The sequence below is a fragment of the Coenobita brevimanus genome, chromosome 26 (assembly GCF_032717465.1).
Source record: "Coenobita brevimanus isolate Jiangsu-jjx chromosome 26, ASM3271746v2, whole genome shotgun sequence".
NCBI lineage: Eukaryota > Metazoa > Arthropoda > Malacostraca > Decapoda > Coenobitidae > Coenobita > Coenobita brevimanus.
Window position 1 is genome coordinate 33,233,808 of NC_136979.1, and position 15,547 is coordinate 33,249,354.

At 41.9% G+C, this 15,547-nt stretch overlaps 1 protein-coding gene across 1 annotated transcript in view; it reads right to left on the reverse strand.

Annotated features, from left to right (window-relative positions):
* Positions 1-1,337: 1,337 nt before the first annotated feature.
* The window catches only part of LOC145394001 (ubiquitin carboxyl-terminal hydrolase 38-like), a 59,291-nt gene continuing 45,081 nt past the window's right edge, over positions 1,338-15,547 (reverse strand). Inside the window, exons 11-12 of the mRNA XM_080267972.1 lie at positions 5,577-5,703; positions 1,338-1,595 (exon numbers count right to left, since the gene is read on the reverse strand). Of these exons, the coding sequence (XP_080124098.1) occupies positions 1,338-1,595; positions 5,577-5,703 (385 nt within the window). The remainder of the gene's footprint in view (positions 1,596-5,576; positions 5,704-15,547) is intronic.

The window sequence follows — 15,547 nt, forward strand, 5'->3', positions numbered from 1 at the left end:
AAAACCTCCGCTTTTTATAAGAAACATTGGAAAGTGACCCCAAAAGTGCTCACCTGGGCTTAGAAGAGGTCTAAACAGGTGACCCTTTAAAAGCCTGGTACCGTGTTCTCTGGAGTCGAGCTGCAGCTGTTGCGTTTTCTATGTAGCGGTAACTATTGCAAACCACTCAGACTAGGTAGATATTTGTTCATTTGGTACAAATTTATATGCAATACAAGAATATATTGGTTTTCACATAATAATATAGGTGATATAAGTGCTATTTCATTCACTGAACACATCAACATACCACACCTTCCTTGGTGACATTACCTCCTCATCACTTCTGCTCGTTTCCTCCTATGGTGCCACGTGATCTTTGTCCTCCACATCGTCACTGATTGGGGAATCACTCTCCCACTGAATTTCATACCGTGGTGCGACATGCCTTTACTGGCCAGGTCACTGCTAACAGGTGAGTTGCCGAGACAATGGCGTGTGGGGGAGGGGGGGGAGGTCACGCGGGCTAAGGCAGTGTCCCTGCCTAGTGGCAGGTAGAGGAAGTTGTCCAGTGTCAACGTACCAAAAATCACGCGCGAAATTTGAAAATTATGGAAATGATGGACCTTGCAATTGCAAAACATATGGATATGTTATCGGGATTCACCGTGACAAAACGTTGCAATGTATCCATACGTTATTGGGACACCTCAGGTTAATTTGTGTGATGAAATAAAATATGATAAATAATCAAACATCATCCAGAAATGGACAGATATATATACAGTAGCATATGCAAGTATATGGAATCGCTGAGCAGTTTATTTTTTCTTTTTTTACGTAATTACCTCCTCTTTCAGTTTTGTTGTATGGTATCAGTAGTCAGATTCTCCAGATATTTATTACACTGTATTTTCATCCAGTTTTATTATTAATAATCAGTATTATACCTTCATATTTTCATCCAGTTTTATTATTAATAATCAGTATTATACCTTCAGTCATGAATTATCACATTTACTGGAAATTCTGACACTACCCTTCCCATTCTACTAACCTGACAACCTAATCTCTTATAAGACATACTCATAATATCTTATTGCACTTCTGACTGAGCTGAGTAATTGAACAAGCAGAAAATTTTACCCTTCATTCCAATGAAGTAATGTTATTTTTTTCTTCCTATCTCCAAACAATTTTATTCACTTTAGGGTACATTCTTTGAACTGGTGGCATTAGATGTAGCTTTCATTAACCTCTCCACTGCTGAGGATCTTCCAAAACTGAATAAAATCATCTGGTGGTCACTTGATTAAAATATAAAATGAGAATGATGGATAGAAGGGGTTAACAATATCCTAGAATACAACCCTGGAAGGCGTGTTGAAGCTCCCCCCACCAGGCCCAGCCCCACACCCCCCTGGGGGAGGTGCAGCAGGGTCATCTGGATCTGAGGGTGGAGGGAAATGTGTTCTGCCTGATGTGTATGGGTGGTGAGACCGGGTCTGCTCGCTACGGTACAGTAGGTTGTCTCCCTCCACTGCCTCCTGAAGATCAAGCCGCAGCTGAGAAAGGTCCTCTTCTAAAGGTACGTCAGGGCTCAATGAGTCACTTAACTGCCATGGAGAAATGTGAGAAATTAACTTTTTTGATGTGGTTGGTGCACTTGGGTTATTTCAATCTTATTAACACTAGATGATTTTGTAAGGTTGAGAGAAATCCTAGCAGTCAAAGCCTTCAAAAACTACCTCAAGTAATCTTTTCTTTGCTGATGGATCATTTTGGAATTTTACTTGTGCTAATGTCAGAAGATTTTATTCTACTGAAAGAAATTCTAACAATCACATGTTATGTGCTGGAGGTGGGGCTGGAGCTAGTTCTGTAGCTTAAGTGAGGAGTGGTTGAAAGAAGTTCAGGGAGCTGCTGCCTCTCCTGACATTGAGAGGGCTCTCCCTTTGTGCTAAGGGGTCAATGTATGCAGCACGTGTTAGGAATGTAATGCTGTATGGTAGTGAGACCTCAGCAGTAGAGGAAGAGGATATTCACAGGCTCAAACAGACAGGAATGACTGATCAGGTTGATGTGCAGTATGCTCTTGAATAAGGGGCCTGGGAGGTCTAGGCTTACGATGGAAGAGTTAAGAGGAAGGATCGGACTGGAGCGTATTGGTGCTGTGATGAGGATAGGTAGACTGAGATGGTCTGGGCATGTGGAAAGGATGGGGGTGGACAATTGGGTGCACAATGTGGGAAATGTTAATGCTAGGGGTAGGGCTGCAAAAGGCAAACCGAAGAAGACCTGGGATGTGGTCATACAGTATGACCTCTGGAACTAGGGACTGAATAGGGAGATTGCCAGAGATTTAGCAGCATGGAGGGCGGCAATTAGGTGACCAAGGCCGACGCATGGCAGCATGTTGGAACACTTATAAATGAAACAAAATTAAACAAACCAGGGTTAAGCGAGATTAAGCTAGGGCAAAACATATGACAAAAGTTATGGAAATTCAAAGCTTGGAGCAATTCACATATCTTGCAACTGTAAACCAGATTGCTTACAGCAGGAGTTGGCAACCTTTGATGGACTTGGGGTCAGAACTGCTTTGTTACTAAGCTGGTGGGCTACATGTTTTGAACATGTTAAAGATTACACCCCTTCCTCCAATAATATTATTTATTCAAAGTGTACTTCCTAAAATTATACTACATACAATTTTCATAAAATTAATACATTGGGAACAAATGAAATTACTTTCATTGAGACAACTATCACCATGAGTAGTAGTAGAAATATTCAAAGCATTTCCTAAAAACTATACTAAATACACTTTTTATAAAATTCATGCTTTAGAAACAAAAGGAACAACTTTCATTAACACAATTATCACCATGTGTAACAGATGCATTTATTCACAGTACTTACTAATTACTTTGATTTTTCAGTGTAGTCATACTGCCATTTTATAGGCAATGAGAGTCAGTGTGATACATGATGCAGCTTCTCACGTGAAAGTTTCTCTGTACAGTATTAGATTTAAGGCTGTTGGAAGCGAGATGGAGTACCTGTATTCGATTCAAGTGTGAATCGCTTTTTCAAACAAACTAACTCTAACTAGTGTTTGCCATAGTGATTATAAGCCAGTTAGACTTAAGGGTTTTTTACTTACTGAGAATGTGAAAAATGGAAATACTGTACTTTGTGAATCTGTGGAGCATACTGACGGGCCAGTCAGATTTGGATTACGGGCCAGGTCAGACCCACAGGCTGTAGGTTGCCGACTCCTGCCTTACAGCTACAGAAAAAGGCTACCTTTCCTACATCATAAACACAAAGGCATTCAGAACTTTGGGTAAGCAATGCATCACAGTACTCACAAGGGAAAACTCAAAAATACAGATGAAAGTAAAACACAGTCATACTAGACATAACTAAACACTAACATCATCATCAGCTCTATCATGGAAAAGCCATTTGTTCAAGTTGATGGGATAGTTAGACTACAGTGTACTAGCAAATTTCTTTGAGTTCAAAGAAAAAAAACAGGTTGTTAATACCTTCCTGACCAAAGAGAGCACAGAAAACCCCTTGTATCCAAATTATCGATATCCAAATTTCTGATCATCCAAACTGACACATTTTGCACCCAAATCCTTAATCCCAATTAGTATCTATATTCTCCTTAATCTGAATTCTCAACATGAAAAATGTGCTTTCCCTTATCTGAATTCCAAATCTGAAAAATGTACTTCCCTTTACCTGAATTCCCAACATGAAAAATGTACTGTCCTTTATCTGAATTCCCAACATGGAAAATGTACTCCCCATCATAAAAATTCCAAACATGAAAAATGTCTGTCTATCTATCTATAGCCTGACGCCCTAATCCTGCAAAGGGTGGCCGCAGACAAAATGCCTCCAAGTCGCTCTGTCACCCACCATTTGACTACCCTCCCCCCAACTCACGCCCCCCCTCCCTCATATATCTCTCTACTCCATCCCTCCACCTCATCCTCGGTCTACCCCTCCCTCTCCCTCCCTCCAGCTCACCTACATACACCCTCTTGGTCAGTCTTTCATTCTCCATTCTCTTCACATGTCCAAACCATCTCAGTGTATTTCTCCTAATCTTCTCAACCACATCCACATCCATCCCACAAAGTTCCTTCACTTCTTCATTCATCAACCTGTCCCTCCATGTTACTCCACATGCTCCGCTCAAGTAACTCATTTCCACTGCTCTCACTCTTGACTTGTTCCCCTCTTGCAAGGTCCACGCCTCACTTCCATACGTCAGGGTAGGGATCACAATACTATCATGCAGTGACTTCTTAACATCCATACTCACCTTCCTATTTCTCATCACTGCTTTCAGTGGGCTGGCACCAATTATGTTTTTAGTGTATATAAATGACATAGATAGTAACATTGGAAATGAAAGCTATCTAAATATGTCTGCTGATGAATGATGCAAAAATACAAAGGAGAAATATTAACACAGACTCTTGTAAAGAGCTACAAGAAGAATTAAATAAACTTCATGAATGGAGTAATACATGGCAAAAGGAATTCAATGTGGACAAGTGTCATGTAATCAATTTTGGTAAAAGTGGATTGCAATTATAAGTTAGGAAGTAAAACCCTACACATATCAGAAACAGAGAAGGACCTAGGTGTGATTATCAGTAACAGACTATCTCCGTTTGACCACATCAGTGAGAATAGCATTCACATACATAAATGAAGACATGCGGAGAAAGATAATAACATCATTCATCAGACCAACCCTGAAGTAAGCATCAGTAGTCTGATTCCTCATCTCAAAATACACATAGATAAGATTGAAAAAGTTCAAAGGGCCGCTACAAGATGCGTACCAAGCTTATGCGACGTATGCTATGAAGAAAGACTAGAAAAACTGAATCTGCCAACTACAGGAGAGAAGGAAAAGAGGACACATGATTATGCCATATAAATGCATATCAGGGAAGGAGAAAATAGACATAAATGAATATATAACCTATGGGGAAGCATTAGCAAGAGGACACTGCAAAAACTGCATAAAAAGAGAGGTGATAAGTTGTAAGGAAATATAGTTTCCCAAATAGGGCAACTGATCAGTGGAATGTACTACCAAATGAAATAGTGTGTGCCAAAACAATTAATAAATTTAAGGAGATGTAAGATGAATATGGTTTAAGACGCGGGACAGTATGAGCTTGACTCATTCCTGTAAAGATACAATTAAGTAAGAACACACACACACACACACACACACACACACACACACACACACACACATGCAATGGAATAAGCAAAAATGAAGATGGAAAAGGGGGAGGAAAGCCAAGTGCACAATGCATCACTCAGTCTAAGGATTGTGGCACACCATGATTTGGACCCAAAGGATCATGGAATTACACCTTGTAAGGATATTTTGCTCTTACAGACCCCTGCAAAGATGGAATGACTATCCTGGGATAGTTTGATTGCAAGGGGACTGCTATACTAAGGGAGAAAAAAAGGGGGGGGGTGAGAGATGCAAAAAAAAAAAAAAAAAAAAAAAAAAAAAAATTTATCAGTTTACCAATTTTACATACCCTTCTGTAAAAAAGTTGATATGCTGTGTCACGGTTGAAGGTGCGGGTAAGTGAGGATATGGCAGGAAAGGTAGTGCTCGTCACGCGCTCATCATTAAAGTTAAACCACCCGCCTAATGCTCCATACCTACAATGGAAAATGGTAACATGGTTATGAGTAAACATGTATGCAAAGATAACAGATGGATATCATGTGGTATGGCTTTGTGCTTAAATTGTTCCACCCTACAACATTCTTTTCAAATGAACTAATCAAAAGTTGGTACTGTACAGCTGACCCTCCTCCAACACAGCAGATTTTCCTGAAGATTGCGTGTTCAGCAAGGCTCATGTTCAACAAAGCACACTATTTATCCTAAGCGAAAACAGGTTACATTCTGAAGCCCTGAAAAAAGGAAGGTTCATGGTTCACCAATCAAATTTTGAAAGCTAAATACTATAACATACAACATATATTCATTTACAGTGTTATATAGCACTCCTGGTGCATATAAGTACTACTGAAAGCTGGACTTTGTATTCTAAAGAGTAATTACTTTTAGGCAAATAAACACCTGCATCTGTAGTTTTACTCTGAACAGACTATCTAGCACTGCTAATGAAGTTAAATCCACCAAATAAGTGGCTGCCATACAGTATTCTTGCTCAAAATATAGTGAAAATCTTGTAGCATTACACCTCTCAGAATGTAAACATACCACTACTTGCAGCAGATGATCTGGGGGGACTGGGGTAGGTGTGGAGGTGCCTTGGTTCACCTGGCCAAGGGTAGTATTCACCCATTATCCAATCCTATATTGCCCCATGAGGAAAATATGACCGTGGGGCTAGGCAAGCTGGTCCTGACATTTAGGATGAAAGTGACCAACCTCACTCATCCCTGAGTAGCATTACGAGAGCAATGAACCCCAACCACCCCTTGGGTATAAACCTGCACTGGCTCAATCCGACTGGAGCGCCATAATTACTTACAAAACCACTAAGGCACCAAAATCTGGTTATACATTACCGCCCAGCATAGTAAATGGTTTCCTGTATATCAGGAAACCATTTGGCTTGTCACTCAGTGTAGTGCAGTGGTTCCCAACCTTTTTGGTCCTGTGGCCCCCCGATAAAATTATGAGAAGCTCCATGGCCCCTATATAACTCAGATCGTATATTTATATATTTTTAATATTTGATATTGTGCAGAAAACGGTAATTATCCCAATATACTTAAGGCTAAACTAGCACAGTAAGGTATTTTTCATACTTGATTTCTGTCAGGTTTTACCCAGACCAAATACCTTATAATATCTTATATTACCGATAAGGCCCATGGCCCCCCAGTCAATGTCCCATGGCCCCCTTGGGGGCCATGGCTCCCAGGTTGGGAACCGCTGGTGTAGTGTCACCCACAGGCAGAAGGAAGAGGAAAGAATGAAGGGAGGAAAGATGGAAGAGGGAGTGTAAAGTCATCCATAGGCAGAAGGAAGAGGAAAGAATGAAGGAAAGAAAGACAGAAGAGGATGGAAGGAAGAGAGCAAAGGGCAGACACCTAGAGCAGCACTACATCAAGTGAGTGGATGGTGAGTGCCCCCCATATTTATAAACTTCAACTGAACGGAATCTAAAGGTGAATGTAGGGAAGAGTAAAGTGATGGTCTCTGAGAGAGGTGAAGTCAGTGAATGTACAGCGAGGTTGGATGGTGAGGAATTGGAAAATGTGAGTACATTTAAGTACTTGGGTAGTGTGATGAGTAAGGATGGAGGTTTGGAGGGTGAAGTGCTTGAAAGGGTACAGCAGGGAAGAAAGGTTGCTGGTTCTTTGAAAGCTGTGATAAGAAACAGGGAAGTGAGCATGGAAGTGAAAAAGTTACTACATGACAGTGCTGTGATACCAACTCTAACGTATGAAAGTGAAGCTTGGACGTTGTTGGAAGGACACAAGTCAAGAGTGAGAGCAGTGGAAATGAGTTATTTAAGAGGAGCCTGTGGAGTCACATGGAGAGAGAGGCTGACGAATGAGGATATAAAGAAGCATTGCGGTGTGGATGGGGATGTGATAGGAAACGTTATGAGGAACACACAGAAGTGGTTTGGCCATGTGGAAAGGATGGAGGGTGAAAGACTGACGAAGAGAGTGTATGTGTGTGAGGTGGAGGGGGGAAGAGGGAGGGGGAGGCCGAGGATGAGATGGAGGGATGGGGTGGAGAGGTATATGAGAGAGGGGGATGTGAGTTGGGAGCAGGGCAGTGAAATGGCGGGGGAAAGGGTGACGTGGAGGCGATTTGTTTGTGACCACCCCAAACGGGATTAAGGCGTCTGGCAATAGATAGATAGATAGAACTGAAGTTGCTTACAGTCACATCAGTTATTATTTGACTGAAAATTATAAGACATAAAAGTCTGCTGTAATAGTTAACTGTGCTGAAGATTTGTTTATTCTACAGTATACACAAATGTTTCTTTATAAAGGGCCTACTTCCCCAGTCTCACCACAACCTCCCTCAGTGTATATATATCATACTTTAGGCACTCATTTATGAAATATTTAAACAACCTCCCTAGGTGTCTGTCTCATACTTACATATTCATGACTATCTGGACAGCTTACATGAAGAAGACATGATTTTATTCAACATGAACACTAGGTATGAATAAAAGGACATATGGCTATACAGTCATTATTTTGGGGTAACTTTATCGGTAGTTAAAATAAAATATCCGTTTAATTACATACCGATACAAGAAATTGCATATTTAAGAAGACAACAATAGATAGTTGGGAATATTAAATTCCCAATATTAAAATTGCAGAATAGGGTCACTCTCTCAGAAAAATACACAAATGAAAGTGGCGGTAATCTGCGTAAACATGTGGCACCAAAACCCACCATGAGACTGACAGGGTGATATTTTCCTTACTCAGGTCATTCAAACCCAGGATATGTAAAAAAAAAAAAAAAATCCCAGTGGAATGTATAAAATGGTCACAAACATGCAACCGTGTAATCATGAGTTTCACGTGTGAAAAGGTTGAGGTTTAAATGTAAAGTATACAGTATTCTGCAGAGCCAAATGGATCGACAAAATGTGAATCTTCAGAACTTCCATTCTGAGATTCTGAGAAATGCAAATTCATTACTTAACAGTAACTATATTATTATGCATTAATTTACATGAATGGAAAAATTATGACGACCACTTTAGTGAACAGCAACAAATGTTGAATTCAGCATCACAGCTATAATAGTCAAACTTCCATCCGAGTACCCAGCAAAATGTGCCTACATCCATTCACACATCATTCAAACCTTCAAAATTCTTGACTCCAACATAAAGGTAAACTGTTTGCATTACCATACTGTATTTCAATTCATACTGCTGTTGCAACACCAATGGCATGGTTAACTATCTATCTATCTATCTATTGCCAGACGCCTCAATCCCGTTTGGGGTGGCCACAAACAAATCGCCTCCAAGTCGCCCTGTCCCCCGCCATTCCACTCCCCTGCTCCCAACTCACACCCCCCTCTCTCATATACCTCTCCACCCCATCTCTCCATCTCATCCTCGGCCTCCCCCTCCCTCTTTCCCCCTCCACCTCACTCACATACACTCTCTTCGTCAGTCTTTCACCCTCCATCCTCTCCACATGGCCAAACCACCTCAGTGTGTTCCTCATAACGCTTCCTATCACATCCACATCAACACCACAACGCTCCTTTATATCCTCATTCGTCAGCCTGTCTCTCCATGTGACTCCACAGGCTCCTCTTAAATAACTCATTTCCACGGCTCACACTCTTGACTTGTGTCCTTCCAACAACGTCCAAGCTTCACTTCCGTACGTTAGAGTTGGTATCACAATACTGTCATGTAGTAACTTTTTCACTTCCATGCTCACTTCCCTGTTTCTTATCACTGCTTTCAAAGAACCAGCAACCTTTCTTCCCTGCTGTACCCTTTCAAGCACTTCACCCTCCAAACCTCCATCCTTACTCATCACACTACCCAAGTACTTAAACGTACTCACATTTTCCAATTCCTCACCATCCAACCTCGCTATACATTCACTGACTTCACCTCTCTCAAAGACCATCACTTTACTCTTCCCTACATTCACCTTTAGATTCCGTTTCTTACACACTCTCTCAAACTCATCCACCAAGCCTTGCAGCTCCCCTTCGTCTTCACTCAACAACATGGTATCATCTGCAAACAACAGTACATGGTTAACTGCCAAAGCAAAACAGGGCTGTAACCCTCGCCATGTGCATCTCTAGTTGTAACTTATCTACCTAGTTCAATGCTCCATCAAAGCTTTTACTTCAGCAATAACATTTTATCTCTCTCTCTCATCTTAAATGTCAGGACCATTTTGCCTAGCCCTGGGCTCCTACGCTCCTCATGGGGCAACGTAGGATTGGATGATGGATGGATGAATGAACAACATTTTACATTCTCACACAATTTTTTTTTTTTTTTTTATGTTCCCTAAAGCCTGGCAGTCCTACATGCACCATATCTGTCACCATTTCAGCACCAATACCCACTGTCCACACTGAATCCTGTCTTATTCAGGATGGGTGTAATGGTGTTAGGCGGACATAGGTGTTTTTATGACATGTCAGTGGGTCCTGTGGAAGTGCAGAAAAACCCATTTAAATGAAATTCAAATGATCAAACTGTTCCCTACTCCAGTCTGGGATGAAACTGACCTTCCAAAAAGCTGATCACTTCTCAAACCACTTCACCAATCAAGTGGCACCAGTCAAGCAGGGCAGTACTCCCAAGGTGGACAGAAAGCTGATGACAGGGAGAGCTAGAGCTCCCTTTTCATCAGGCCTAGGGACTAGTTCCTGACCATCCCCTTTTGCTGAACTTTTTCATTGTTTCAGTAACGCAGAAAGTAGGCCAGCATGCTCTCCTATACAAGTTTCTCTAACTGTCAACACTAAACTGCATAGGTACATGAATATTAAACACAACACTTCCTTTAATAATAATAATAATAATAATAATAATAATAATAAGTAATCCCTCTAATATCCGAACGCCCAATATCCGAACATCCCCACTAACCGGACATAATCGTCCCGGGATCCAATATTCTCAAAATGGGCCAAAAACCGCAAAAAATTCGAAAAAAATCTTACTTTTTTCCCTCCCGTAATTTGAAATTGCCCCATGGCGCCGAACAGCTGTTACACCATGGTCCCTTCACCCCTTCCTTCCTCCCCCTCCCCCCTCCCCAGTCAGGGTTGCCATTTGGTATTTTTCATTACCAAGTGTGGGCCAATTTGGTAATGAAAAATTTGTTTGGTAATGAATCAGAATAATGCATTACCAAATGGATTTTTCACATGTATGAGGAAATACACAGGATGGAGATGGTGGATTGTTTGCTCTCTCTGATTAATCTGCTACCCTACATAGCATGAAAATAATCAACATGGTGTTAACTATATGGAGAGTGATTACATGTATTTCCACTTGTATATATAATTAGTGAAGAATAAATGCTAGCTTTACGAATTTGGTAATGAAAAGTTAAATTTGGTAATGAAAGTTGAGGAGACTGGTAATGTGGCCGGTGCGATCTGGCAACTCTGTTACCCCACCATCATCAACAGTCACAGCCAAACTCCGATCGAGAGCAGATGCTCATAGCAGTGCAAGCCACGGGTGCTTGTTTTTTGTGAATAAACAGTGAATAAACTGCAATACCTTGCCACTAGAACACACGGGAATTTACAGTGTTGTGCAGTGTTAAGAAATTAGAATTTAGAGTGCAGAGGATTAACTGTGGACTGCAAACTGGCGGTTCAAACCAGTCCAGGAGCCAGGGACTTGTAAGTACCCAGAATGTTTAATATTGTATAAACTCACCTCTAAAACCTCATTTTATGGTTCTTTTGCATTTATTTCAGTCTTTTATGTCCCTTATTGGTGTGATTTGGGTCTTAAATAGGTGCAATGGATGTCCAGAGGGAGTTGTATAGGTGTTTTTCTGAGTTAGGGTCCATAAGTACAAGTCCAGGAGGCTGGGGCCCAATATCCGGACAGGATCACTATCCGGACATGCCTTTGGCTCTATTACGTCGGATATTGGAGGGATTACTGTAATCTATCTATCTATCTATTGCCAGACGCCTCAATCCCGTTTGGGGTGGCCACAAACAAATCGCCTCCAAGTCGCCCTGTCCCCCGCCATTTCACTCCCCTGCTCCCAACTCACACCCCTCTCTCTCATATACCTCTCCACCCCATCCCTCCATCTCATCCTTGGCCTCCCCCTCCCTCTTCCCCCCTCCACCTCACTCACATACACTCTCTTCGTCAGACTTTCACCCTCCATCCTCTCCACATGGCCAAACCACCTCAGTGTGTTCCTCATAATGCTTCCTATCACATCCACATCCACACCACAATGCTCCTTTATATCCTCATTCATCAGCCTGTCTCTCCATGTGACTCCACAGGCTCCTCTTAAATAACTCATTTCCACTGCTCTCACTCTTGACTTGTGTCCTTCCAACAACGTCCAAGCTTCACTTCCGAACGTTAGAGTTGGTATCACAATACTGTCATGTAGTAACTTTTTCACTTCCATGCTCACTTCCCTGTTTCTTATCACTGCTTTCAAAGAACCAGCAACCTTTCTTCCCTGCTGTACCCTTTCAAGCACTTCACCCTCCAAACCTCCATCCTTACTCATCACACTACCCAAGTACTTAAACGTACTCACATTTTCCAATTCCTCACCATCCAACCTCGCTGTACATTCACTGACTTCACCTCTCTCAATGACCATCACTTTACTCTTCCCTACATTCACTTTAGATTCCGTTTCTTACACACTCTCCCAAACTCATCCACCAAGCCTTGCAGCTCCCCTTCGTCTTCACTCAACAACACAGCATCATCTGCAAACAACAGTAAAGGGAGTTTCCAAACACTATCCTCTCTCACCAGGGCCACTCCAACATCCACTACCCTACCTTGTACCTCTTTTAATACCCCATCCATGTACAGATTGAACAACCATGGAGACATGACACATCCCTGTTTCAACCCAACTTTCAAAGAGAAAAATTCACTTAGTTCACCATCCACACGCACTGCAGCCTTCGCACCATCGTACATACTCTTCATAGCATTCAATAACTTCCCATCTACTCCATATATTCTTAACACTTTCCACAATCCTTGTCTATCCACCCTATCATATGCTTTCTCCAAAGCCATGAAAGCCGCATACAACTTCTTTCCCTTCTCTAGAAACTTTTCCACTAAAGATCTAAGAATGAATATCTGATCTACACAACCTCTTCCCTTCCTAACCCCTCCCTGTTCTTCTCCAACTAATTTCTCTGTTCTTTCTCTAACTCTGTCAATAAGTATCCTACCATACACTTTTCCTATTATACTAAGAAGACAAATGCCCCTATGATTAACACACACTTCTTTTTCCCCTTTTCCTTTGTACAAGGGAATAATTATACCTGACTTCCAATCCTCCAGGACTCTACCTTCCTCCCAGGCCAATCTGCACATCTTCCACATCCATTCTACTACTATCTCTCCCCCATGCTTCAGCATTTCACCACACACTCCATCAATTCCTGGGGCTTTCCCCAATTTAACTTTCTTCATTGCTTCCACAACTTCTATCCTACTGATTTCTTCCTGTCTCCTCACCTCCCTCCTTCTCCCAGCCATTCCCCAGCCACTTATACTCGCATTACTTCCATCCTCTATGTTCAACAATTCCTTAAAGTGTTCTCTCCATCTGCTCACTTTTTCTCCCTTCTCCACTATAATCTACCATTTTTATCTTTCACTCCCCTGCTAACTTCACTTCCACCCTGTCTTACTCTTTTCACCTCTTTCCAGAACATTTTCTTACAGTCCCTCCACTTTACACTCAAATTCCTTCCAAATTCCTCATCCACTCTCTTCTTACTCTCTCTTACTAATCTTTTCACCTCTTTCTTTCTACAGATAACTCTCTCTACCGCCTCTCAACTTCTTCCATGGCTCTATTTCTCATCCATTCATTGTCTGCTTTCTTCTTTTGAGCCACAGCCTGTTTCACCTCTTCAGTCCACCACGCTGTTCCTTGCACCCCCCTCCGTCTTCTCTTCCTTCCACACACCACATCACATGCTGCACATAATTCTTCTGTAAATATCCTACACACACTTTGCACGTCTCCCATCTGCTCCAATTCATATTTGCCCAATCGTTCCTCCACTTCTCTCTTATACTCTGCCTTTTTCCCATCATCTTGTAACCTTTCCACTCTCCTTGCAACTACTCCTTCCTCTCGTCTTTCCCTTCTTCTATTCCTCCATCTTACTTGAATTCTAATTCTGGCCACCACCAAGTAGTGGTTAGAAAGTCCACTCCACCAACCTCTATAAACTCTCGCATCCATTACACATCTTCGCATCCTTTCATCCACACACACATAATCAATCATTGCCTTCCTTTCATTCAGTTCACCACTCACCCTTCTCATCACTCACCATGTATACCTGGATCAATTTATGCCTGAAGAGGGTATTGGCTATCACCAACCCCCTCCCAGCACAAATGTCCATTAATGCACTCCCATTCTCATCTATCTCAGCAGGCACACCCCACTCACCAACTATTCCATCCACCTTCACATTCCCAACTTTACCATTCATATCACCAATCAAAAACACTCTCTCATTCCTTCCAAACTTTTCCATGCACACTTCTACATTTGTCCAGAACTCTTCTCTCACTCTTCTAGCACGATCTTGCGTTGGCGCATACACACACACAATCGCCCACATTTGTATTCCAACTTTCAACTTTACCCACACAATCCTTCACCCAACTGATCCATACTGTCTTATGCTCCTCTTCCATCTTTTACTCACAACTATACATACTTCTTCCTTTGCCCTCTCATTCTCACCTACTCCTGCACATATACCCCATCCATACTCCCATTCTCTCTCACTTTCTCCTCTCCATTTTGTTTTAGTTATTCCACATACATCCACTTTCGCACCCTCAAGCACCTGGACAATCTCTCTCTTTTTCACCTCATCATTCGCTCCTCTTACATTCCACGTTCCGATAACCATGTCCTTTGTTATTAATAATAATAATAATAATAATAATAATAATAAAAAAGCCTCTAATAACCATGCCTCAGAGTCCCGAGGTGGAGGAGGGACCATAAATGCCCCCACCATCCACCCCTCTCCCAGTGACAACACAACAAACTGCCTGGAACCACTGTCTGACTCACTTCTTCATTTCTGCAACATTCACAGCCTTTCCTCTAACTTTCCCTCAGTTAAGCACCAACTCTCCTCCTCTAAACCTCACCTTCTCTTCTTAACTGAGACTCAGCTGTCTGAGGCAACTTATAGCAAACCCTTTTCTGTCTCCTCCTACTTTCTCTATACTCATTTCAAGCCAAAGGCGGCTGTTGTGTATATGTACGCAACGACTTATCTTGATCTCATGTTCCTGAACTTGATTCTTCTGAATACCCTACTCTCTGGTTTCAGCCATCCTCCCATTCTCTGACTAATTATATCTGTGCAGTTTACTTATCCCCTAATTCTACTGACTATGAAAAATTCTTTGACTATCTTCTACGAAATCTCCATTCTAGGAGATTTCAATGTTTACCACCACCTTTGGCTCTCCTCTCCTTTCACTGATCCACCTGGTGAACAAGCCTACATCTTTTCTGTCCTTAATTCCTCTTGTGCCAGGAACAACAATCGTCGATTTTTCAGGATTACTTAAAATCACGGGGAACGACAATCGTAAACATGCTATGAAAAACTGGCGGCCACATGCTCCACCCCAATTGTGACGTAGATCCCTTCCAACCTTTCAGAACTAAGTGCTGGACAGGTGGGAGGGAGGATCCTGGCCCGTACCCAGGTGGTGGGGGGTGCATCCCCCACCTCCCTCTCACTGCATCCCTC